This window comes from Oncorhynchus kisutch, unplaced genomic scaffold (genome assembly GCF_002021735.2).
Source record: "Oncorhynchus kisutch isolate 150728-3 unplaced genomic scaffold, Okis_V2 scaffold3796, whole genome shotgun sequence".
Classification (NCBI taxonomy): domain Eukaryota; kingdom Metazoa; phylum Chordata; class Actinopteri; order Salmoniformes; family Salmonidae; genus Oncorhynchus; species Oncorhynchus kisutch.
The window spans coordinates 170,668-196,608 of record NW_022265741.1 but is presented as its reverse complement, the minus strand read 5'-3'; the positions used below and the strand labels follow the sequence as shown (position 1 = coordinate 196,608).

The following is a 25,941-nucleotide window of genomic DNA, read 5'->3' as shown; positions in this document are numbered from 1 at the left end:
GTGTGTGTGTCCAGAGTGTGTGTGTGTCCAGTGTGTCCAGTGTGTGTGTGTGTGTCCAGAGTGTGTGTGTGTGTGTCCAGTGTGTGTGTGTGTCCAGTGTGTCCAGTGTGTGTCCAGTGTGTCCAGTGTGTGTGTCCAGAGTGTGTGTGTGTCCAGAGTGCGTGTGTGTGTGTCCAGAGTGTGTGTGTCCAGTGTGTGTGTGTGTGTGTCCAGTGTGTCCAGTGTGTGTGTCCAGAGTGTGTGTGTGTCCAGAGTGCGTGTGTGTGTATTTGTCCAGTGTGTGCTTGTCCAGTGTGTGTGTCCAGAGTGTGTGTGTGTCCAGAGTATATTTGTGTGTGTCCAGAGTATGTGTGTGTGTGTCCAGAGTGTGTGTGTGTGTGTCCAGAGTCTGTGTGTGTGTGTCCAGAGTCTGTGTGTGTGTGTCCAGAGTATGTGTGTGTGTGTCCAGAGTCTGTGTGTGTCCAGAGTCTGTGTGTGTCCAGAGTGTGTGTGTGTCCAGAGTGTCTGTGTGTCCCGTGTGTGTGTGTCCAGAGTGTGTGTGTCCTGTCTGTGTGTGTGTCCAGTGTGTGTGTGTGTGTCCAGAGTGTGTGTGTGCGTGTCCACTGTGTGTGTGTGTCCAGAGTGTGTGTGTCCAGTGTGTGTGTGTCCTGTGTGTGTGTGTGTGTGTGTGTGTCCTGTGTGTGTGTGTCCTGTGTGTGTGTGTGTGTGTGTGTGTCCTGTGTGTGTGTGTTTGTGTGTGACCACTGTGTGTGTGTGTGTGTGTATTTGTCCAGTGTGTGTGTGTCCTGAGTGTGTGTGTCCAGTGTGTGTGTGTCCAGTGTGTGTGTGTGTCCAGAGTGTGCGTGTGTCCAGAGTGTGTGTGTGTCCAGTGTGTGTGTCCTGTCTGTGTGTCCAGTGTGTGTGTGTCTAGTGTGTGTGTGTGTCTAGTGTGTGTGTGTGTGTCTAGTGTGTGTGTGTGTCTAGTGTGTGTGTGTCTAGTGTGTGTGTGTGTCTAGTGTGTGTGTGTGTCTAGTGTGTGTGTGTGTGTCTAGTGTGTGTGTCTAGTGTGTGTGTGTGTCTAGTGTGTGTCTAGTGTGTGTGTGTCCAGAGTGTGTGTGTGTGTGTGTGTATTTGTCCAGTGTGTGTGTGTCTAGTGTGTGTGTGTCTAGTGTGTGTCCATTGTGTGTGTGTCTAGTGTGTGTCTAGTGTGTGTGTCTAGTGTGTGTCTAGTGTGTGTGTCTAGTGTGTGTGTGTCTAGAGTGCGTGTGTGTGTGTATTTGTCCAGTGTGTGTGTGTCCATTGTGTGTGTGTCCAGTGGGTGTGTGTCCAGTGTGTGTGTGTGTCCAGTGTGTGTGTGTCCAGTGTGTGTGTGTCCAGTGTGTGTGTCCAGAGTGCGTGTGTGTCCAGAGTGCGTGTGTGTGTGTATTTGTCCAGTGTGTGTGTGTCCATTGTGTGTGTGTCCAGTGTGTGTGTGTGTCCAGTGTGTGTGTGTCCAGTGTGTGTGTGTCTAGTATGTGTCCAGTGTGTGTGTGTCTAGTGTGTGTCCAGTGTGTGTGTGTGTGTGTCCAGAGTGCGTGTGTCCAGTGTGTGTATTTGTCCAGTGTGTGTTTGTCCATTGTGTGTGTGTGTATTTGTCCAGTGTGTGTTTGTCCAGTGTGTGTGTGTCAGTGTGTGTGTGTGTTATTATTTTAGGGACACTGAGTAACAAACCCTAAACCCTGGATAGAGGGGCTCAGTGAATGTGGAGGTGAATGTGATCAGGTGGGTCAGTGTGTCAGAGGAGGCTCTATAGAAGGACAGAGTGCCGGCTGGCCAGTCCAGATACACTCCTACTCTGTGGGAGCTGGAGGGGGGGACGTCTATGGTAGTGGGTTTATTATTGTGCCTGGCAGAGTAACTGTTGTCGGAGCAGAACAGACTCCAGGACTTGTCATTGTATCCAAGCCAACAGTCAATACCCCCTCCTCTCCTGTTGATTCCTTTATATGTCACTCCTATATCAGCCCCCATTATCCCACTCCACTCTACCTCCCAGTAACAGCGCCCAGTCAGACCCTCTCTACACAGCACCTGTCCACAGTCCTCAAATCTCTCTGGGTGATCAGGATACGGCTGCTCCTCTCTCCTCCATGTCACCTTTCTGTTCTCCTCAGACAGAGAGAGGCGTCTGTTTACTGTGTTTGGGTCCAGTGTGAGATCACAGACATCTGATGGATGAAACCAGACACAATATTAGAAATCATCATCATTCACATTAGAATGTTAACTCACTTTTCACTAATTCATTTAATGTAGATGTTTCTAGGTATCAAAAGGAGAAGTGAAGGTAACTTGAGACTTGTTGAATGATCATATGTTATACTGTATGGTAATATAAAACACACTGATTCACATTAATTACACACACACACACACACACACACACACACACACACACACTGGACACACACACACACACACACACACACACACACAGGACACACACACACACACACACACACACACACACACACACACACACACACACATTGTCAAAGCAACTCTTTGTAAACATTGGTGTCCCTGATTTCTGCTTCTGTAGAACTACAGCTGATATTTAATATGACCAAGTCAGTAATGATGTTGGTCTTTGACTTAACTTGAATTAAGACTTATTCTTAGTCATATTCTTCACAGCAGTCAACACTCACATTTTCTAAGTCCAGGTTTCATTCTGTTCTCTCCACCATGTTTCACACTGTAGCGGTAAGCAGAAGAACAGACAGTCATTGAGGGACACACACACACACACACACACACACACACACACACACACACACACACACACACACTAGACACACACACACACGACACACACACACCGGACACACTGGACACACTAGACACACACACTGGACACACTAGACACACACACACACACACACACTGTACACACACACACACACACACACACACACACAGGACACACACGCACACACACAGGACACACACAGGACACACTGGACACACACACACACACAGAGGACAGACTGGACACACACACACACACAGAGGACAGACTGGACACACACACACAGGTCACACTGGACACACACACACACATAGGACACACACACACACACACACTGTACACACACACACACACACACACACACACACACAGGACACACACGCACACACACAGGACACACACACATAGGTCACACTGGACACACACACTGGACACACACACACACACACACAGGACACACTGGACACACACACACAGACACACACACAGGACACACTGGACACACACACACAGACACACACACACAGGACACACTGGACACACACACACAGGACACACACAGGACACACTGGACACACACACACAGGACACACACACACACACACACAGGACAAACTGGACACACACTAGACACACACACACACACACAGGACACACACACACCGGACACACTGGACACACTAGACACACACACTGGACACACTGGACACACTAGACACACACACTGGACACACTAGACACACACACAGGACACACTGTACACACACACACACACACACACACAGGACACACACGCACACACACAGGACACACACAGGACACACACAGAGGACACACTGGACACACACACACAGGTCACACTGGACACACACACACACATAGGACACACTGGACACACACACACACACATAGGTCACACTGGACACACACACACACAGGACACACTGGACACACACAGGACACACTGGACACACACACACAGGACACACACACACACAGGACACACTGGACACACACAGGACACACTGGACACACAGGACACACACACACACACACAGGACACACACACACACACTGGAGACACACACACACACTGGAGACACTAACACACACACACACTGGAGACACACACACACACACACACACACTGGACACACACACACACACACACACACACAGGACACACTGGACACACACAGGACACACTGGACACACACACACAGGACACACTGGACACACACACACACACACACACAGGACACACTGGACACACACACACAGGACACACTGGACACACACACACACACACACACACAGGACACACTGGACACAAACACACACTCACACACACTGGAGACACACACAATGGACACACTCACACACACTGGTGACACACACACATACACACAGGAGACACACACACTGGTGACACACACACACACACACAGGAGACACACACACACACACACAAACTGGACACACACACACACACACTGGGGACACAAACACACTGGACACAAACACACACTCACACACACTGGAGACACACACACACAATGGACACACACTCACACACACTGGAGACACACACACAATGGACACACACTCACACACACTGGAGACACACACACACACAGGACACACTGGACACACACACACACACACTGGGGACACAAACACACACACACTGGAGACACACACACAATGGACACTCACTCACACACACTGGAGACACACACACACACACTGGTAACACACACACACACACACAGGAGACACACACACACACACAGGAGACACACACACACAAACTGGTGACACACACACTGGTGACACACACACACACACAGGACACACTGGACACACACACACTGGACACACACACACTGGACACACACACACACACTGGACACAAACACACACTCACACACACTGGAGACACACACACAATGGACACACACTCACACACACTGGAGACACACACACACACTGGTGACACACACACACACACACACACACACACAGGAGACACACACACACACACACACACAGGAGACACACACACACAGGAGACACACACACACACACTGGTGACACACACACACACACAAACACACACACAGACACTGGAGACACACACACACACACACACACTGGTGACACACACACACACACACACACACACTGGAGACACACACACACACACTGGAGACACACACACACACACACTGGTGACACACACACACACTGGAGACACTAACACACACACACACACACTGGAGACACACACACACACACACACACACTGGAGACACTAACACACACACACACACTGGTGACACACACTCACAAACACACACACACACAGACACTGGAGACACACACACACACACACACACTGGTGACACACACACACACTGGAGACACACACATACACACTGGAGACACACACACACACACTGGTGACACACACACACACTGGAGACACTAACACACACACACACACACTGGAGACACACACACACACACACACACTGGAGACACACACACACACTGGAGACACACACACACACTGGAGACACTAACACACTCACACACACACACACTGGTGACACACACACACACACTGGTGACACACACTCACAAACACACACACACACTGGTGACACACACACACACACACACACTGGAAACACACACACACACTGGAGACACACACACACACACACTGGTGACACACACACACACACACTGGTGACACACACACACACTGGAGACACTAACACACACACACACACACACACACTGGAGACACACACACACACACTGGAGACACACACACACACACACACTGGAGACACACACACACACACACTGGAGACACTAACACACACACTGGTGACACACACTGGTGACACACACTCACACACACACACTGGTGACACACACACACACTGGAGACACACACACACACACACTGGAGACACACACACACACACACACACTGGAGACACACACACACACTGGAGACACACACACACACACACACACTGGAGACATATAACTTTGTCTAAGTAAGTAATGGTAAGAATGTTTATCATACTTGAGTTTCTCCAGTCTGCAGTGTGGATCCTCCAGTCCAGCAGAGAGCAGTCTGACTCCTGAGTCTCCTGGGTGATTGTAGCTCAGGTCCAGCTCTCTCAGGTGTGAGGGGTTTGACCTCAGAGCTGAGACCAGAGAAGCACAGCCTTCCTCTGTGACTAGACAGCCTGACAGCCTGCAAAGAGTCAAATCATATTCAAATTAAAATTTAGACAGTGAGGAATCAGATTTAGATTGTATTGAGTATACAGTCCACACCATATCTATTTAGACAGTGAGGTATCAGATTTAGATTGTATTGAGTATACAGTCCACACCATATCTATTTAGACAGTGAGGTATCAGATTTAGATTGTATTGAGTATACAGTCCACAATATATATTATACTGACCTCAGAGTCTCCAGTTTACAAATTTAAAACCGTAAGCTTCACTGTCCAAACACATATGGTGTGGACTATGTGTGTCTGGTAAACACATGTGGATCTGGTGAACAGTTTTCACTTGTTGACCAACTACAGGAATACTGACCTCAGAGTCTCCAGTTTACAGTGGGGATTCCCCAGTCCAGCAGAGAGCAGCTTCACTCCTGAATCCTTCAGGTCATTGTTACTCAGGTCCAGCTCTCTCAGGTGTGAGGGGTTTGACCTCAGAGCTGAGACCAGAGAAGCACAGCCTTCCTCTGTGACTAGACAGCCTGACAGCCTGCAAAGAGTCAAATCATATTAAAATCACACTGATATTCTTTGGTGGTGAAAATAGTGGCAGTATATTTTTTCAACATATTCAGATATATCAGTGTCCTGAAACCTTCCATATCTATTCGTAAAATAGTGTATCATTATTATAAATTATCAAAGTATCAGATTTAGATTGTATTGAGTATACAGTCCACACCATATCTATTTAGACAGTGAGGTATCAGATTTAGATTGTATTGAGTATACAGTCCACACCATATCTATTTAGACAGTGAGGTATCAGATTTAGATTGTATTGAGTATACAGTCCACAATATATATTATACTGACCTCAGAGTCTCCAGTTTACAGTGGGGATTCCCCAGTCCAGCAGAGAGCAGCTCCACTCCTGAATCCTTCAGGTCATTGTTACTCAGATCCAGCTCTCTCAGGTGTGAGGGGTTTGAACTGAGAACTGAGGCCAACACTTTACAGGATGTGTCTGTGAGTTTACAGACAGTGAGTCTGAAACACAGAAGAAATACAATGACAGACAGGTTATATTAAAATATTCCGCTTAGCTTTCCCTGCTTACACTGTTAGCATTTTGGATTTCAGATCAAATGTTTCATATGAGGTGACAGTTTATAATGTCACCTTTTATTTGAGGATATTTTAATACATATCTGTTTCACCGTTTAGAAAAATTAAAAGCATTTTATGTATCTAGTCCCCCTTTTGAAGAAGTCATAACTATTCTGACACTTAAAGTGTATTACATTAGACAAAAGTTTATCTGGTCCCATATTCCTCGAACACAATGACAACATCAAGCCTTGACTGAGAAAGATCGTGAATGAATAATAATGAGTGAGAAAGTTACAGAGGATACAACAAAACATGCTAACCTCTCACCATTACCAATAAGAGACTACAACAAAACATGCTAACCTCTCACCATTACCAATAACAGACTACAACAAAACATGCTAACCTCTCACCATTACCAATAACAGAGACTACAACAAAACATGCTAACCTCTCACCATTACCAATAACAGAGGCTACAACAAAACATGCTAACCTCTCACCATTACCAATAACAGAGGCTAAAACAAAACATGCTAACCTCTCACCATTACCAACAACAGAGACTTCAAATTCATTCATGATTAGTCATAATCATGGTAACATCCAGCTCTCTCAGGTATGAGGGGTTTGACCTCAGAGCTGAGACCAGAGAAGCACAGCCTTCCTCTGTGACTCCACAGTCTGACAGCCTGCAAAGAGATCATCATGACTTCACAAACACACTGTTGATTAACACCAGTAGTGTAGAAGGACAATAGCAGATGCATTTGGATTATTCTCTCAAACAACATATAGATTCATCGTCCGTCTCCTAGAATTGTATGGTCATATTGTTATACTGATGTGAAAATCAATGAATTTATTGAATATGTTGTTCAATATAATATTATACACATATTATAATTAATATTTTTCTCTAAACTGAATTTTTCTTCCTGATGATTAGTTCATAAATGTCATTTTATTTACTCACAGAACAGCTCTGGAGGCTTTGACCACTGGCAGCAGCCTCAGAAGACCTTCCTCTGATCTGGAGTATTTCTTCAGGTCAAACACATCCAGCTCCTGTTCTGAAGTCAGCAACACAAAGACCAGAGCTGACCACTGTGCAGGTGACAGGTTGGGTTTTGAGAGACTTCCTGATCTCAGGTATCTTTGGATCTCCTTCACTAGAGAATGGTCATTCAGTTCATTCAGACAGTGGAACAGATTGATGCTCCTCTCTGGAGAGAGATCCTCCCCGATCTTCTCCTTGATGTAAATGACTGTTTCTTCATGGCTCTGTGAGCTGCTTCTTGTCTTTGTCAGTAGACCTCGTAAGTGCTTCTGATTGGACTCCAGTGAGAGGCCCAGAAGGAAGCGGAGGAAAAGGTCCAGGTTTCCCGTCTCACTTTGTAAGGCTTTATCCACAGCACTCTTGTAGAAAGTAACTTCAGGCTCGTCTTTTGTTTGCAGTTCATCCATTAGATTCTCATTGTTGTTGATGAATGAGAGGAACACATATACAGCAGCCAGAAACTCCTGAATGCTCAGATGAACAAAGCAGTACACCTTGTCCTGGTACAGCCCACATTCCTCTTTAAAGAGCTGTGTGCACAATCCTGAGTACACTGAGGCTTCATTGACATCAATGCCAGCCTCTTTCAGGTCTTCTTCATAGAAAATCAGATTGCCTTTCACAAGCTGTTGAAAAGCCAGTTTTCCCAGTGACAGAATGCTCTCTTTATTCCAGTGTGGACCTGTCTCTTCTTTCCCAAGATACTTTTCATTCTTCTGTTTGCTATGAAACTCCACAAGGTGTGTGTACATCTCAGTCAGAGTCTTGGGCATCTCTTCTCTCTTATGTTTAAGTATGTCTTCAAGGACTGTTGCAGAAATCCAACAGAAGACTGGAATGTGGCACATGATGTGGAGGCTCCTTGATGTCTTTATGTGTGAGATGATTCTGTTGGCCAGGTCCTCATCACTGAATCTCTTCCTGAAGTACTCCTCCTTCTGCGGGTCATTGAACCCTCGTACCTCTGTCACCTGGTCAACACACTCAGGGGGGATCTTATTGGCTGCTGCAGGTCGGGTAGTTATCCAGAGGAGAGCAGAGGGAAGCAGATTTCCCTTGATGAGATTTGTCAGCAGAACATCCACTGAGGTTGACTCTGTGACGTCCCAACAGATCTTGTTCTTCTGGAAGTCTAGGGGCAGTCGGCACTCATCCAGACCATCAAAGATGAACAGAACTTTGTACTTGTTGTAGATGGAGATTCCTGATTGTTTGGTTTCCATTGAGAAGTGATTGAGAAGTTCAATGAAAGTGTGTTTGTCCTCTTTCATCAAATTCAGCTCCCGGAAAGGGAATGAAAATACAAATTGGACATCCTGATTTGCTTTTCCTTCAGCCCAGTCCAGAATGAACTTCTGCACAGAGACTGTTTTTCCAATGCCAGCGACTCCCTTTGTCAGCACAGTTCTGATAGGTTTGTCTTGTCCAGTTAAGGGTTTGAAGATGTCGTTATATTTGATTGCAGTCTCTGGTCTTGCTTGTTTCCTGGTTGTGGTCTCAATCTGTCTCAGCTCATGTTCATTATTGACCTCTCCTGTTCCACCCTCTGTGATGTAGAGCTCTGTGTAGATCTTATTGAGAAGTGTTGGGTTTCCTTGTTTAGCGATCCCCTCAAATACACATTGAAACTTCTTCTTTAGATTAGATTTGAGTTCACGTTGGCAAATCACAGCGAGATCATCTGAATCTAGAAATAACACAGAGGATATTAATATTACGTCTGTTTTAATGTCTACAGTATTGTAGGACTGTTATAAAGTTGTACATTATAATAATTTATTCTCTTAAACGACTGTATAAATGTGTAAATGTTTTCATAATGCATTACAGACTGGTGTGACTGATTATATTATTATTATAATTATGTGTTAGTAATTGTATAGTAGCTACTATCTTGTCTCATCGCTACAACTCCCGTACGGGCTCGGGAGAGACGAAGGTTGAAAGTCATGCGTCCGCCGATATACAACCCAACCCAAGCTTCTTAACACAGCGCACATCCAACCCGGAAGCCAGCCGCACCAATGTGCCAGAGGAAACACCGTGCACCTAGCAACCTTGGTTAGCGCGCACTGTGCCCGGCCCGCCACAGGAGTCACTGGTGCGCGATGAGACAACGACCTCCCGGTCGCGGCCGGTTACGACAGAGCCTGGGCGCGAACCCAGAGTCTCTGATGGCACAGCTGGCGCTGCAGTACAGCACCCTTAACCACTGCGCCACCCGGGAGGCCTCATTGATGGTATTATTAATGTTGTCTCTCTCTCTAAATGAATCAACACAATGTTATAAAACAGCATTCAACATGACGCAGACAGATCTTACATTTCTCCAGTGTGTCAGCAAGCTCCTTCTGGTTCATTTTCCTCAGGATGTGCAGTGTGATCTTCAGAGCCCCCTCTCTGGCACTGCTCTCCTGCTGCTCATCTTCAGGGTCCACCACTTCCTTATCCTGCTTCTGACTCTCAAAGCCTTCTGGGAGTTCTGGACTAAGAATCCTCTTGAACATCTTCAGCTCGTTATTCACAAATGTCATCATATTCTCTTCAAGCAACTGAAATAAATCAAGTAAATAAGTTAAGCAAGAGAATAAATGCTTTCTCATTAACACATTAATGAATGATTGACAGATCAACTTTACTTGAGGTAAACAAAAGTACACAACAGGACCACATACACTGAATATGGAGGCCAGGTCTGTTTGATGACTCTGGGAAGACTGACCACTGAGAATCTCTGACTCTGATCTCTCCTGTTGGTTTCTGTGGACAAAACATGAGATTACATCTCCTCATCCAGGGAGTTCACACACACACACACGCACACGCACACGCACACGCACACGGAGGGAACGTTAAAGAAATTATGTTTATAAGTTATGTTTTTTTCAGAGACAAATAATCATGTTTTTTCTAAATTATTTCTATCTGTCTCACTCTCAAAGAAATCAGTAGTACTGCTAGGTTTTACACAGTAATAATATATATCTGCCTCACTCAGTGAAATCAGTAGTACTGCTAGGTTTTACACAGTAATACACTATATCTGCTAGGTTTTACACAGTAATAATATATATCTGCTAGGTTTTACACAGTAATAATATATATCTGCTACACAGACAAATGTAACAAATAAATACATGTTTAATAAGGAATGTTTAACGTTTAATGTTTAACATAACTATATAAATGATACACTTTTAACATCAATATTTAAATATTTTAATATAATAATTCAATACAGTAATATGAGATCTGTATGTAAAACACTTATATTTTACATTTTATTCATAGGGGATAATAGAAGCTGATCCGTGGTCAGTATTGTGAAATAATTCTAATGTAAAGAACATATTTGAATGGAGAAAGCTGATCTGAGAGCAGAGCTCCCTTTCTTTCCATCCTATCAGTATTGATACAGGCTCCACCAGACGTGATACCTTGTAGTGCTGCTGATCCAGTTTCTGCTGGTCTGCCTGAGGATATGAACTCTGACCTGTTCACCAGACGTGATACCTTGTTGTGCTGCTGATCTAGTTTCTACTGGTCTGACTGAGGATATGAACTCTGACCTGTTCACCAGACGTGATACCTTGTTGCGCTGCTGATCCAGTTTCTGCTGGTCTGCCTGAGGATATGAACTCTGACCTGTTCACCAGGTGTGATACCTTGTAGTGCTGCTGATCCAGTTTCTACTGGTCTGCCTGAGGATATGAACTCTGACCTGTTCACCAGACGTGATACCTTGTAGTGCTGCTGATCCAGTTTCTACTGGTCTGCCTGAGGATATGAACTCTGACCTGTTCACCAGACGTGATACCTTGTAGTGCTGCTGATCCAGTTTCTACTGGTCTGCCTGAGGATATGAACTCTGACCTGTTCACCAGACGTGATACCTTGTTGTGCTGCTGATCCAGTTTCTACTGGTCTGACTGAGGACATGAACTCTGACCTGTTCACCAGACGTGATACCTTGTAGTTCTGCTGATCCAGTTTCTACTGGTCTGCCTGAGGATATGAACTCTGACCTGTTCACCAGACGTGTTACCTTGTTGTGCTGCTGATCCAGTTTCTACTGGTCTGCCTCCGGCTATGGAACCCTGACGTGTTCACCAGACGTGATACCTTGTTGTGCTGCTGATCCAGTTTCTACTGGTCTGCCTGAGGATATGAACTCTGACCTGTTCACCAGACGTGTTACCTTGTTGTGCTGCTGGTCCAGTTTCTGCTGGTCTGCCTGAGGATATGAACTCTGACCTGTTCACCAGACGTGTTACCTTGTAGTGCTGCTGATCCAGTTTCTACTGGTCTACCTGAGGATATGAACTCTGACCTGTTCACCAGACGTGTTACCTTGTTGTGCTGCTGGTCCAGTTTCTGCTGGTCTGCCTGAGGATATGAACTCTGACCTGTTCACCAGACGTGTTACCTTGTTGTGCTGCTGATCCAGTTTCTGCTGGTCTGCCTCCGGCTATGGAACCCTGACGTGTTCACAGGACGTGCTACGTTGTCCTTGTGCCTTGTAAATAAAAATAAGGAAATAGCAACACAAAATAACAATAATGAGGCTATAAGGAGTACCAGTACTGTGTCAATGTGCAGGCTACCAGGTAGTTGAGGTAATAATGAGACTATAAGGAGTACCAGTACTGTGTCAATGTGCAGGGTACCAGGTAGTTGAGGTAATAATGAGACTATAAGGAGTATCAGTACTGAGTCAATGTGCAGGGTACCAGGTAGTTGAGGTAATAATGAGACTATAAGGAGTACCAGTACTGAGTCAATGTGCAGGGTACCAGGTAGTTGAGGTAATAATGAGACTATAAGGAGAACCAGTACTGAGTCAATGTGCAGGGTACCAGGTAGTTGAGGTAATAATGAGACTATAAGGAGAACCAGTACTGAGTCAATGTGCAGGGTACCAGTTAGTTGAGGTAATAATGAGACTATAAGGAGTTACCAGTACTGAGTCAATGTGCAGGGTACCAGGTAGTGGAGGTAATAATGAGACTATAAGGAGAACCAGTACTGAGTCAGTATGCAGGGTACCAGGTAGTTGAGGTAATAATGAGGCTATAATTGAGATAATATGTACATGTAGGTAGAGGTAAAAGTGACTAGAAAATCAGGATAGAGATTACCACTCCTCATCCAGGGAGTGCATACACACACACACACACACACACACACACACACACACACACACACACACACACACACACACACACACACACACACACACACACACACAAAGGGAGGGAATGTTGTGTTTGTTTAATATTGTTTTAGGACTATGAAAATGGACAAAAGGATGAGCCTATGGATTATGAAAACAACAACAATAAATGGGAAAATGGGAGAGGAGAAATGACTAGAGACTGTGTTGTTTAACTCACTGACCAGGACCCATGAGTTCTTCTTACCTTTGTTCAGTAGAAAAGTCTCCCTCTCTAAACACTATAGGACGATCCATAGACCAGTCACTCTTCATGGACACACAGCTGGGAACAGGGGAGGCTGGTCTCTCCTGCTTGATTGGTCTTCAACACAACAGAGACAAACATTACATCTCTCATCTACTCTGAGCTCAGATGGGGAAACATAAGAAGAGTTTCACAAATAGAACTGACTTCCAGACGCTAGCAGTGTGTCATTTTTAATGACTAAATTAATTTGGCGTCGCGAGCGTTGTAGTCAGTCTGTCAGCCCCGCTAAAAGGCTGGTGTCGTTACTCTGCCTTCTCCGGGGGATGTTGAGGTACATTTACTAACCGGGAGGGTTGAATTATGTAATTTATTGGAGGGCTGGAAGACGCACTCTCGAGGTTGTTTACTCACAATATCAGATATTAAGATGATTTTTATAATGAATGTTTACTGAGGTTGAGGTTCTGACTAGTGATTATTTACCCGGTGTTCAATACCTGCTATTGAGGCGTCCTGAAAATAATATTCAAAAGTTCGGTCCTTGGACACAGAGGGTTAAACACTAAAGTTACCGTCCATCTAGTGAAGAGAGGAGAACCGGACAGAGGTAGCCAGCATCCGTCAACGAGAGAGGGAGAAGCCTCACCGGGATTTAACAGGTGGAAGAAACAACCGGGGAGCTCCATCGGTCCACAAGAAATGCAGACAGCCGGTGATGATGTAGTGGTAGCTATGGTAACTAGGATGCTGCTGGTAGAGTAGTTAGCTAGCTTACCGAGCTGTACCGACTGGCTAGGATAACTAGCAGGTCGTTTCTGTCCCTCATCTCGATGATGATGACGATCCGGTGAACAACAAAATGAAACAAGGATAGAAAGTGAAAAGGATCTGGCTACACTCACACTGTCCCTGACCGTAAAGAAAAAAGCAAATTGAACAATAAACTTCGGTGTCTCAACACTGTAACAAACTCCGTCGTTATTCCCCAAGATCACCTCAGTCCACTCTGCGGGTAACCGGCTTGGCGCCACACCGAACGTGGACGAGGACTGTTCTGTACGGGGACGCGGACTGTTCTGTACGGGGACGCGGACTGTTCTGTACGGGGACGCGGACAGTTCTGTACGGGGACGAGGACAGTTCTGTACGGGGACACGGACAGTTCCAGAACGCGGACATGAGCAGTGCAACACAATCAACTAAACCCAGTCTTTACAGTGGGTTACATTAGTAATATTCATTTTTTATTATTATGTTAAACAAACATTCAATATGTTGAGATCTGGGATCATATCGCCAAAGTGTCTCAGAGTAGAACATTGGTCTTATAAGTGATGAGAATAAAGAATTTTTACACTTATGGGTATACGTGGGTGGTTAATAACTATGCATGAAGTCTCTAGTCCCATCTAGTCGGCAGATATTTAGGAAACCTCGTGAGCTGTCCTAAGTAGTTTTTATAATGCATTTATATAAACTAAGGTTGAGGTATTTACCTGGGATTCAATACCTGCTATTCAATACCTCACTTTTTTTCTCTCCTAAAAAGTTATTAATTCACGGACAGACGTTGGTGGGGCAGCTGATAAATAAAGTATATTTTTCTCATTAATTCCTTAGAGCTCAAACCTGCCCCATCTTTTCCAAGCCAATTTCTGGACTTTCACATAGAGGTCACTAGGTCACCCAGTTCAAATCACATATGAAAAATAAAACAGGTGTCTTGTTGATCAAGTGTTCTGCCTTGAAATAATAAATATAATAAAATAACAAAACAAAAACAGCAAAATGCTGAGACAGGTTTTGATTAACAAAATAATCAGTGCTATTTAGTACCATAATGGTATTTACTAACATAATATTATTACTATAACAGTTTCTAAAATAATTAGGGTTTAGGCTAAAATAGGTAATACGTAGGGTTAGATGCTGATGTAAAAAGGGCTTTATAAATACATTTGATTGATTGATAGGTTTAGGGATTTAAAGGTAAAAAAACAGTATGGGTTTATAGCTCTCTTGCTCCTCCCTGTGGCCTTCTGTGGGTACTACATAACTCATTCACAACACCTGCTAGGCTCATAATCTGAGGTAGCAACTGCGTCAGATCTACAAATCAATGAGCTAGACCTGTCCATTTGTTTTCTAACTCAGTGAAACTGCGCAGCATTCACTCAATCCGATGTCTACGAACGAACATTTCGATGCATATCAAATTACCCAGCAGCCATTTAGAAACAAGTCATCAAAAAAAAGTGTTGTTTCTTAATTTAAAAAATGTCTTCTGGCTGTTTAAATCGGCCACGTCTTGAAAAAGAGGACAGGGACATATGTTTTAGTTAGGTGGTATATCGTTTTCTGAAAACAAATATGGTAACCATGACCAGAAAAGGTTTAAGGTTTAGCACTGTGGGTCACCACAACGTGTATCCAGGCGAACAGTGATCACGCTCGCCAAGTAGCTGTATCCCTGTTAATAATAAGTAACCTGGGAAGATTGGCCAAGATGGCTGCTTGAACAGACGCTCTTTTACCGAGCTCCGTACCAAACTTCAGAAAGATTGTGAAAAAAAAAAAAAATCTTTAAAGTTTAGTCATTATTATTTTTATTTGTTCAAGATATAAGACCTCTCCTGTGACTGGAATGATAATTGGATAATTTATTTCAGCATGTCCATGCAAAGTCGTGACAAAAAAAGAAAGGAAAAAGTTAGCCGTTCTATTGCTAATCAACAAGAGAGAAACGTGCTTATAGACAACTGCCATAACTACACTTGGCCTATGGATAATATCATGCTTTCGAATGCTGAAGATGACGAATTCCCCTCTTTACCGGTTACTCCGTGCAAACCTCCACCCTCCAAAAAACCCAACATGAACTCTGACATCGTGGCTACCCTCTCCTTACTCATCAACTCCAGGTGTGACGCCATTGAGAAAATGGTAGGCGCGAACACCATGGTTATCGAAGGCTTGAAAAAGACTGTGGAGTTTGCATGTGGTGAAATTAATGATGTAAAAACGAGAGTGGCAAAAGTTGAAAAAAATGTGGAAAGGGTGGAAAAGAATAACAATGTCTACCATAGACGTCTCACTGATCTGGAACAATACACAAGAAAATGGAACCTGAGACTCTACGGCTTGCCAGAGGTGGAGAATGAAGATGTGCGAGGAGAGGCTATCCGTATCTGCCAAGAAGTTTTGCCTGCAGAGAAGAACAAAGTTGGTGATACCATCGACGTTGTACATCGCCTCGGCAAGAAGCAACAGCAAAGCGATTCAAGACCCAGGGGTATCATCATCCTATTCACTACCAGATTCTACAGGGATGCTGTCTGGAAAGCTGCTAGGAAGAACGCCTTCCTTCAGAGCCATGGTATGCGTTTCGCCGAGCATCTCAGCCCGGAAGACATAGAAAGAAGGAACAAGTTGTGGCCAACGATCAAGATAGCACGAAGTGAGGGGAAGGCTGCTTACTTCGTCGGAGGACGAGGTTTCATCAACGGTTCAGAAATCCATATTCCTCCCTAAAATCTCACCAGAAGGAACAGGTTGATGGTTTCAGCCATGGTATTCTCATTTTCCTTATGTGGTTTACCTAACAAGCATCAGGTGACTATTTTAAAGGAATACTCAGGTATTTCAATTCATTAATTTGTTCTTGTATGACCAGAAGTCCTATTTTGTTTATAAACTTAGGAAGAAGATTGAAAGCTGTATGTATTTATGTATACAGTAACTAAGATACTGTCCTAAATGGCATACAGGTCTGCTCTGACTTTACACGGTTATTGTTCTATTTAGTTATTAATACTTATTTCCAAAAAAGGTCTTAGGAACGTTTATATGTAAAACATTTTGTTATACAATTATTTTATGATCAGTTTTCATATGTACTTAAAATAGTAGGTACCCTTTTATTTAAATTATTATTAGTTTTATTTCTCAGAATAGTTCCTGATTACACTAAAGAGGGTTTTTAGTCTCTCTTACTACAAGAACCCTTGGTTTGGTCTTGAACATAATTTCCAGTTGAGTTGAATTTCAAAGGTTATGGAATAAGCTATTTTCACTTTAAATTGACTTAAATGGTGCAGATCTCGGTTCCTTATCGTTTACGTTCACTGCTCCTACGTCTTTGACTCATCCTACTACAGTTTATACTTTTATATAATCTTTGTTGTTTTGTCTTTGTCTATATTATCTCTTAATGCTAGGGGATTACGAAACAGTGTGAAGCGCAAGGCCTTATTTCTATTTGCTAAATAATTTCGAACAGATTTTTGCTTTTTTCAAGAGTCTCACTCAATTTCTGCTGATGCCAACTTCTGGAGGTTACAGTGGGGCAACGATATTTGGCTTTCCCATGGATCTGAACGCTCTGCTGGTGTCACTACAATGAAAAATACCTTTGGTGGTAATATTCTACACTCGGAATGTGACCCCTTTGGTCACTTTATTTGTCTTGTGATCAGTTACAATGACATTACACTCATTACTGTAAACTTCTACGGGTACAACACCAAACATGAGAATGATGAGTTGCTTGAATCTATAGAGAAACATATACTTCATTGGTTATCTAAATTTCCCAATTCGTTATTATTGATAGGAGGGGACTTTAACATTACTATAGATAATTCAACTGATAGATGGCCCCCAGGTAGACCAACCAATCAGAATTTGGGTTTAATACTTTTTATGGAAAAGTTTGATCTTACTGATATATGGAGAGAGAGGTTTCCGGCTGAAAGATCATTCACTTGGAGTAACAAAACAGGCTCCAGACAATCCAGAATAGATTTTAGGCTTATATCCAAATGTATTGATAGTGAGGGTGTTACTACAAATATTTGTACAACTCCCCTCACAGACCATAAGGCTATTTACATTGATATCAACATATTTACCCCTGATACGAACCTTGGTAGAACATCCTACTGGAAGCTAAATGGCTCATTATTAAATAATGATATCGTTACATTTGAGGTTAAAGATCTGCTCTCACACTTTTGGGAGGGGTTAAACACTAAAGTTACCGTCCATCTAGTGTAGAGAGGAGGGGTTAAACACTAAAGTTACCGTCCATCTAGTGAAGAGAGGAGGGGTTAAACACTAAAGTTACCGTCCATCTAGTGAAGAGAGGAGGGGTTAAACACTAAAGTTACCGTCCATCTAGTGAAGAGAGGAGGAGTTAAACACTAAAGTTACCGTCCATCTAGTGAAGAGAGGAGGGGTTAAACACTAAAGTTACCGTCCATCTAGTGTAGAGAGGAGGGGTTAAACACTAAAGTTACCGTCCATCTAGTGAAGAGAGGAGGGGTTAAACACTAAAGTTACCGTCCATCTAGTGAAGAGAGGAGGGGTTAAACACTAAAGTTACCGTCCATCTAGTGTAGAGAGGAGGGGTTAAACACTAAAGTTACCGTCCATCTAGTGAAGAGAGGAGGGGTTAAACACTAAAGTTACCGTCCATCTAGTGAAGAGAGGAGGGGTTAAACACTAAAGTTACCGTCCATCTAGTGAAGAGAGGAGGAGTTAAACACTAAAGTTACCGTCCATCTAGTGAAGAGAGGAGGAGTTAAACACTAAAGTTACCGTCCATCTAGTGAAGAGAGGAGGGGTTAAGAACGGAGCAGAAGAGACATGTTTGTTGTTTGCTGTAACTAATGGTCAACGTTGTATTGTAATGTATGTATTGTAATGCCAGAGTTGACGTGGACCATCGTTCAAACAAAGAGATGCCTCCCTGACCACCAGTGTGTTTAGATATAATGAAGATCAATTCAGTGAAGAAGAACCTCTAGAGTTCTGACCAAAGAGCCCTATAAAGGGTTAAATATATACTGTATACTCAGACAGGCTAACCTCCTATAAAGGGTTAAATATATACTGTATACTCAGACAGGCTAACCTCCTATAAAGGGTTCTATATATATTCTATATATACTGTATACTCAGACAGGCTAACCTCCTATAAAGGGTTCTATATATATAATGTATACTCAGACAGGCTAACCTCCTATAAAGGGTTAAATATATACTGTATACTCAGACAGGCTAACCTCCTATAAAGGGTTCTATATATATATTCTATATATACTGTATACTCAGACACTTCCTAACCTCCTATAAAGGGTTCTATATATATTCTATATATACTGTATACTCAGACACTTCCTAACCTCCTATAAAGGGTTCTATATATATTCTATATATACTGTATACTCAGACACTTCCTAACCTCCTATAAAGGGTTCTATATATATTCTATATATACTGTATACTCAGACACTTCCTAACCTCCTATAACGGGTTCTATATATACTGTATACTCAGACACTTCCTAACCTCCTATAACGGGTTCTATATATACTGTATATTCGGACACTTCCTAACCTCCTATAAAGGGTTCTATATATACTGTATACTCAGACACTTCCTAACCTCCTATAAAGGGTTCTATATATACTGTATACTCAGACACTTCCTGACCTCCTATAAAGGGTTCTATACAGAACTTTAGCTGTTCTGTATATTTTAGGAAGATAGAAGTGTGTGTGTGTGTGTGTGTGTGTGTGTGTGCTGGTGAGACAACCACATACCACAGTCTAATATACAGGATACAAACATTCCATTCCAGCTATATAGCGTTTTGAAAAACCAAAATTCATCCACAAAAAAACGATTAATTAAAATGTTAGAACAACAATAATTTACAGACAAGGTTCCCCTGAGCAATACTGTCTGATAAATAACAGATGTGAACAAATTGTCGAAACACGTTTTAGAAACTAACAACATTGTAATCTCACCTCTTAGCTTTGGTGTCATGTTCCCCAGAGAGTCTCATTTTGGAGGCAGGGCCCCCCTTCTTTCTTGCTCCAGAGAGACTCATTTTAGAGAACTGACCCCTAAACAGAGATCCAACATGTTGGTTGTGGTTAACACAGTGACAACTAAACAGAGATCCAACATGTTGGTTGTGGTTAACACAGTGACAACTAAACAGAGATCCAACATGTTGGTTGTGGTTAACACAGTGACAACTAAACAGAGATCCAACATGTTGGTTGTGGTTAACACAGTGACAACTAAACAGAGATCCAACATGGTGGTTGTGGTTAACACAGTGACAACTAAACAGAGATCCAACATGTTGGTTGTGGTTAACACAGTGACAACTAAACAGAGATCCAACATGTTGGTTGTGGTTAACACAGTGACAACTAAACAGAGATCCAACATGTTGGTTGTGGTTAACACAGTGACAACTTATTTGATTGATTATTTGATTGATTGTCAATTATAATTATTGAAGGTCAATTGTTCTCATTTATTCATTATCTCTTTGAGAAATTAATCATTTACTAACAGACACATCCAAACAGTCAGGTGATTTAATGCATCAAATGAACATGTCGTTGTGACTGATATTTTTCACCTTTTCTCCATGTAGTGGAACTAGTAATAATAATATTAATAATAATAATAATAATAATAATAACAATAATAATAATAATAACAATAATAACAATAATAATAATAATAACAATAATTATAATATTAATAATAATAATAATAATAATAATAATAACAATAATAATAACAATATAATACATGTAATAATTATAACGTGTCACTTTCTCTTTTAATAATTTCTCTCATTCTAGTGTGTTGTTTTGTTAAACAGGTATGATATTATGATGCTGTTACTGAATTCAGTTCATAATAACAATGTAATGAAAAGTCTGTTCAGTGGTTTCATACCAAATTAGGAGCAGGAGCTCATTGGAATTTAGAAAACAACAAATGTTCTGATATTCTGAAAGACGACTTACAATTTATACATAAAACATATACAAATTGTAAAATAACCGCGATATACGAATATATGAACAACATGTTATAATGTGACTTGCCTACACCCAGTTAGCTATATGAACAACATGTTATAATGTGACTTGACTACACCCAGTTAGCTATATGAACAACATGTTATAATGTGACTTGACTACACCCAGTTAGCTATATGAACAACATGTTATAATGTGACTTGACTACACCCAGTTAGCTATATGAACAACATGTTATAATGTGACTTGACTACACCCAGTTAGCTATATGAACAACATGTTATAATGTGACTTGACTACACCCAGTTAGCTATATGAACAACATGTTATAATGTGACTTGACTACACCCAGTTAGCTATATGAACAACATGTTATAATGTGACTTGACTACACCCTGTTAGCTATATGAACAACATGTTATAATGTGACTTGACTACACCCAGTTAGCTATATGAACAACATGTTATAATGTGACTTGACTACACCCAGTTAGCTATATGAACAACATGTTATAATGTGACTTGACTACACCCTGTTAGCTATATGAACAACATGTTATAATGTGACTTGACTACACCCAGTTAGCTATATGAACAACATGTTATAATGTGACTTGACTACACCCAGTTAGCTATATGAACAACATGTTATAATGTGACTTGACTACACCCAGTTAGCTATATGAACAACATGTTATAATGTGACTTGACTACACCCAGTTAGCTATATGAACAACATGTTATAATGTGACTTGACTACACCCAGTTAGCTATATGAACAACATGTTATAATGTGACTTGACTACACCCAGTTAGCTATATGAACAACATGTTATAATGTGACTTGACTACACCCAGTTAGCTATATGAACAACATGTTATAATGTGACTTGACTACACCCAGTTAGCTATATGAACAACATGTTATAATGTGACTTGACTACACCCAGTTAGCTATATGAACAACATGTTATAATGTGACTTGACTACACCCAGTTAGCTATATGAACAACATGTTATAATGTGACTTGCCTACACCCAGTTAGCTATATGAACAACATGTTATAATGTGACTTGACTCCACCCAGTTAGCTATATGAACAACATGTTATAATGTGACTTGACTACACCCAGTTAGCTATATGAACAACATGTTATAATGTGACTTGACTACACCCAGTTAGCTATATGAACAACATGTTATAATGTGACTTGACTACACCCAGTTAGCTATATGAACAACATGTTATAATGTGACTTGACTACACCCAGTTAGCTATATGAACAACATGTTATAATGTGACTTGACTACACCCAGTTAGCTATATGAACAACATGTTATAATGTGACTTGACTACACCCAGTTAGCTATATGAACAACATGTTATAATGTGACTTGACTACACCCAGTTAGCTATATGAACAACATGTTATAATGTGACTTGACTACACCCTGTTAGCTATATGAACAACATGTTATAATGTGACTTGACTACACCCAGTTAGCTATATGAACAACATGTTATAATGTGACTTGACTACACCCAGTTAGCTATATGAACAACATGTTATAATGTGACTTGACTACACCCTGTTAGCTATATGAACAACATGTTATAATGTGACTTGACTACACCCAGTTAGCTATATGAACAACATGTTATAATGTGACTTGACTACACCCAGTTAGCTATATGAACAACATGTTATAATGTGACTTGACTACACCCAGTTAGCTATATGAACAACATGTTATAATGTGACTTGACTACACCCAGTTAGCTATATGAACAACATGTTATAATGTGACTTGACTACACCCAGTTAGCTATATGAACAACATGTTATAATGTGACTTGACTACACCCAGTTAGCTATATGAACAACATGTTATAATGTGACTTGACTACACCCAGTTAGCTATATGAACAACATGTTATAATGTGACTTGACTACACCCAGTTAGCTATATGAACAACATGTTATAATGTGACTTGACTACACCCAGTTAGCTATATGATATGAACAACATGTTATAATGTGACTTGACTACACCCAGTTAGCTATATGAACAACATGTTATAATGTGACTTGACTACACCCAGTTAGCTATATGAACAACATGTTATAATGTGACTTGACTACACCCAGTTAGCTATATGAACAACATGTTATAATGTGACTTGACTACACCCAGTTAGCTATATGAACAACATGTTATAATGTGACTTGCCTACACCCAGTTAGCTATATGAACAACATGTTATAATGTGACTTGACTACACCCAGTTAGCTATATGAACAACATGTTATAATGTGACTTGACTCCACCCAGTTAGCTGTATGAACAACATGTTATAATGTGACTTGCCTACACCCAGTTAGCTATATGAACAACATGTTATAATGTGACTTGCCTACACCCAGTTAGCTATATGAACAACATGTTATAATGTGACTTGCCTACACCCTGTTAGCTATATGAACAACATGTTATAATGTGACTTGACTACACCCAGTTAGCTATATGAACAACATGTTATAATGTGACTTGACTACACCCAGTTAGCTATATGAACAACATGTTATAATGTGACTTGACTACACCCTGTTAGCTATATGAACAACATGTTATAATGTGACTTGACTACACCCAGTTAGCTATATGAACAACATGTTATAATGTGACTTGACTACACCCAGTTAGCTATATGAACAACATGTTATAATGTGACTTGACTACACCCAGTTAGCTATATGAACAACATGTTATAATGTGACTTGACTACACCCAGTTAGCTATATGAACAACATGTTATAATGTGACTTGACTACACCCAGTTAGCTATATGAACAACATGTTATAATGTGACTTGACTCCACCCAGTTAGCTATATGAACAACATGTTATAATGTGACTTGACTACACCCAGTTAGCTATATGAACAACATGTTATAATGTGACTTGACTACACCCAGTTAGCTATATGAACAACATGTTATAATGTGACTTGCCTACACCCAGTTAGCTATATGAACAACATGTTATTGAATGTGACTTGCCTACACCCAGTTAGCTATATGAACAACATGTTATTGAATGTGACTTGCCTACACCCAGTTAGCTATATGAACAACATGTTATAATGTGACTTGACTACACCCAGTTAGCTATATGAACAACATGTTATAATGTGACTTGACTACGCCCAGTTAGCTATATGAACAACATGTTATAATGTGACTTGACTACACCCAGTTAGCTGTATGAACAACATGTTATAATGTGACTTGACTACACCCAGTTAGCTATATGAACAACATGTTATAATGTGACTTGACTACACCCAGTTAGCTATATGAACAACATGTTATAATGTGACTTGACTACACCCAGTTAGCTATATGAACAACATGTTATAATGTGACTTGACTACACCCAGTTAGCTATATGAACAACATGTTATAATGTGACTTGACTACACCCAGTTAGCTATATGAACAACATGTTATAATGTGACTTGACTACACCCAGTTAGCTATATGAACAACATGTTATAATGTGACTTGACTACACCCAGTTAGCTATATGAACAACATGTTATAATGTGACTTGCCTACACCCAGTTAGCTATATGAACAACATGTTATAATGTGACTTGACTCCACCCAGTTAGCTATATGAACAACATGTTATAATGTGACTTGACTACACCCAGTTAGCTATATGAACAATATGTTTTTGAATGTGACTTGACTACACCCAGTTAGCGCCATTTTGTATGATTGAACTGTCACGTAGCTGTCCCAGGTGAAATGGACTGTTAGATCTGAGTGTTTTACTGTCATTCACTATACTAAAATAACACCAGACATTGAATTTCTCTACACACTTTACAATAATCACTGGGAAGATTCTTACCTTGTAGCCTGAATTCACAACCAGAACATGTCAAGTCATTGAGATATTTTCCGTTGTGCTGAGAGATCACCTTCCTGATGACAAGTGTCTCTGTATCTATATTCTAGGTTCAGTTGATCTTTGGATGTAATAATATCTGGTCAAAGTCTAGTGACACAACACCATAGTATATCATAACCATAACAGCAGTTGGCCAGTAAAGGCCATGGAATACTATAACATGTAGAATCATTATGATGATCCCGGTTCATATTATAACATGTAGAATCATTATGATGATCCCGGTTCATATTATAGCATGTAGAATCATTATGATGATCCAGGTTCATATTATAGCATGTAGAATCATTATGATGATCCAGGTTCATATTATAACATGTAGAATCATTATGATGATCCAGGTTCATACTATAACATGTAGAATCATTATGATGATCCAGGTTCATACTATAACATGTAGAATCATTATGATGATCCCGGTTCATACTATAACATGTAGAATCATTATGATGATCCAGGTTCATATTATAACATGTAGAA

General features: G+C 41.4%; 1 protein-coding gene across 1 annotated transcript; it reads right to left on the bottom strand.

Annotated features, from left to right (window-relative positions):
• Window positions 1-1,567: 1,567 nt before the first annotated feature.
• LOC116371867 (NLR family CARD domain-containing protein 3-like) lies at window positions 1,568-25,532 on the bottom strand. The gene is made up of 12 exons (XM_031820959.1): window positions 25,402-25,532; window positions 20,439-20,537; window positions 13,621-13,737; window positions 12,627-12,716; window positions 10,876-10,960; window positions 10,524-10,752; window positions 8,117-9,887; window positions 6,904-7,077; window positions 6,404-6,577; window positions 5,874-6,047; window positions 2,670-2,716; window positions 1,568-2,186 (listed from the first exon to the last, which is right to left on the bottom strand). Exons 2-12 carry the CDS (start codon window positions 20,519-20,521, stop codon window positions 1,663-1,665), a joined length of 3,468 nt encoding a protein of 1,155 aa, XP_031676819.1. The 5' UTR covers window positions 20,522-20,537; window positions 25,402-25,532; the 3' UTR covers window positions 1,568-1,662.
• Between the last annotated feature and the right edge of the window lie 409 nt (window positions 25,533-25,941).

Coding starts and splice junctions, on each gene's coding strand:
- LOC116371867 (XM_031820959.1), bottom strand. CDS start 20,521: ATGAGTCTCTCTGGAGCAAGAAAGAAGGGGGGCCCTGCCTCCAAAATG. Junction 12,717..13,620: donor GACTTTTCTACTGAACAAAG/GTAAGAAGAACT, acceptor TTTATTTACAAG/GCACAAGGACAACGTAGCAC. Junction 6,048..6,403: donor TGTAAACTGGAGACTCTGAG/GTCAGTATTCCT, acceptor GACTCTTTGCAG/GCTGTCAGGCTGTCTAGTCA.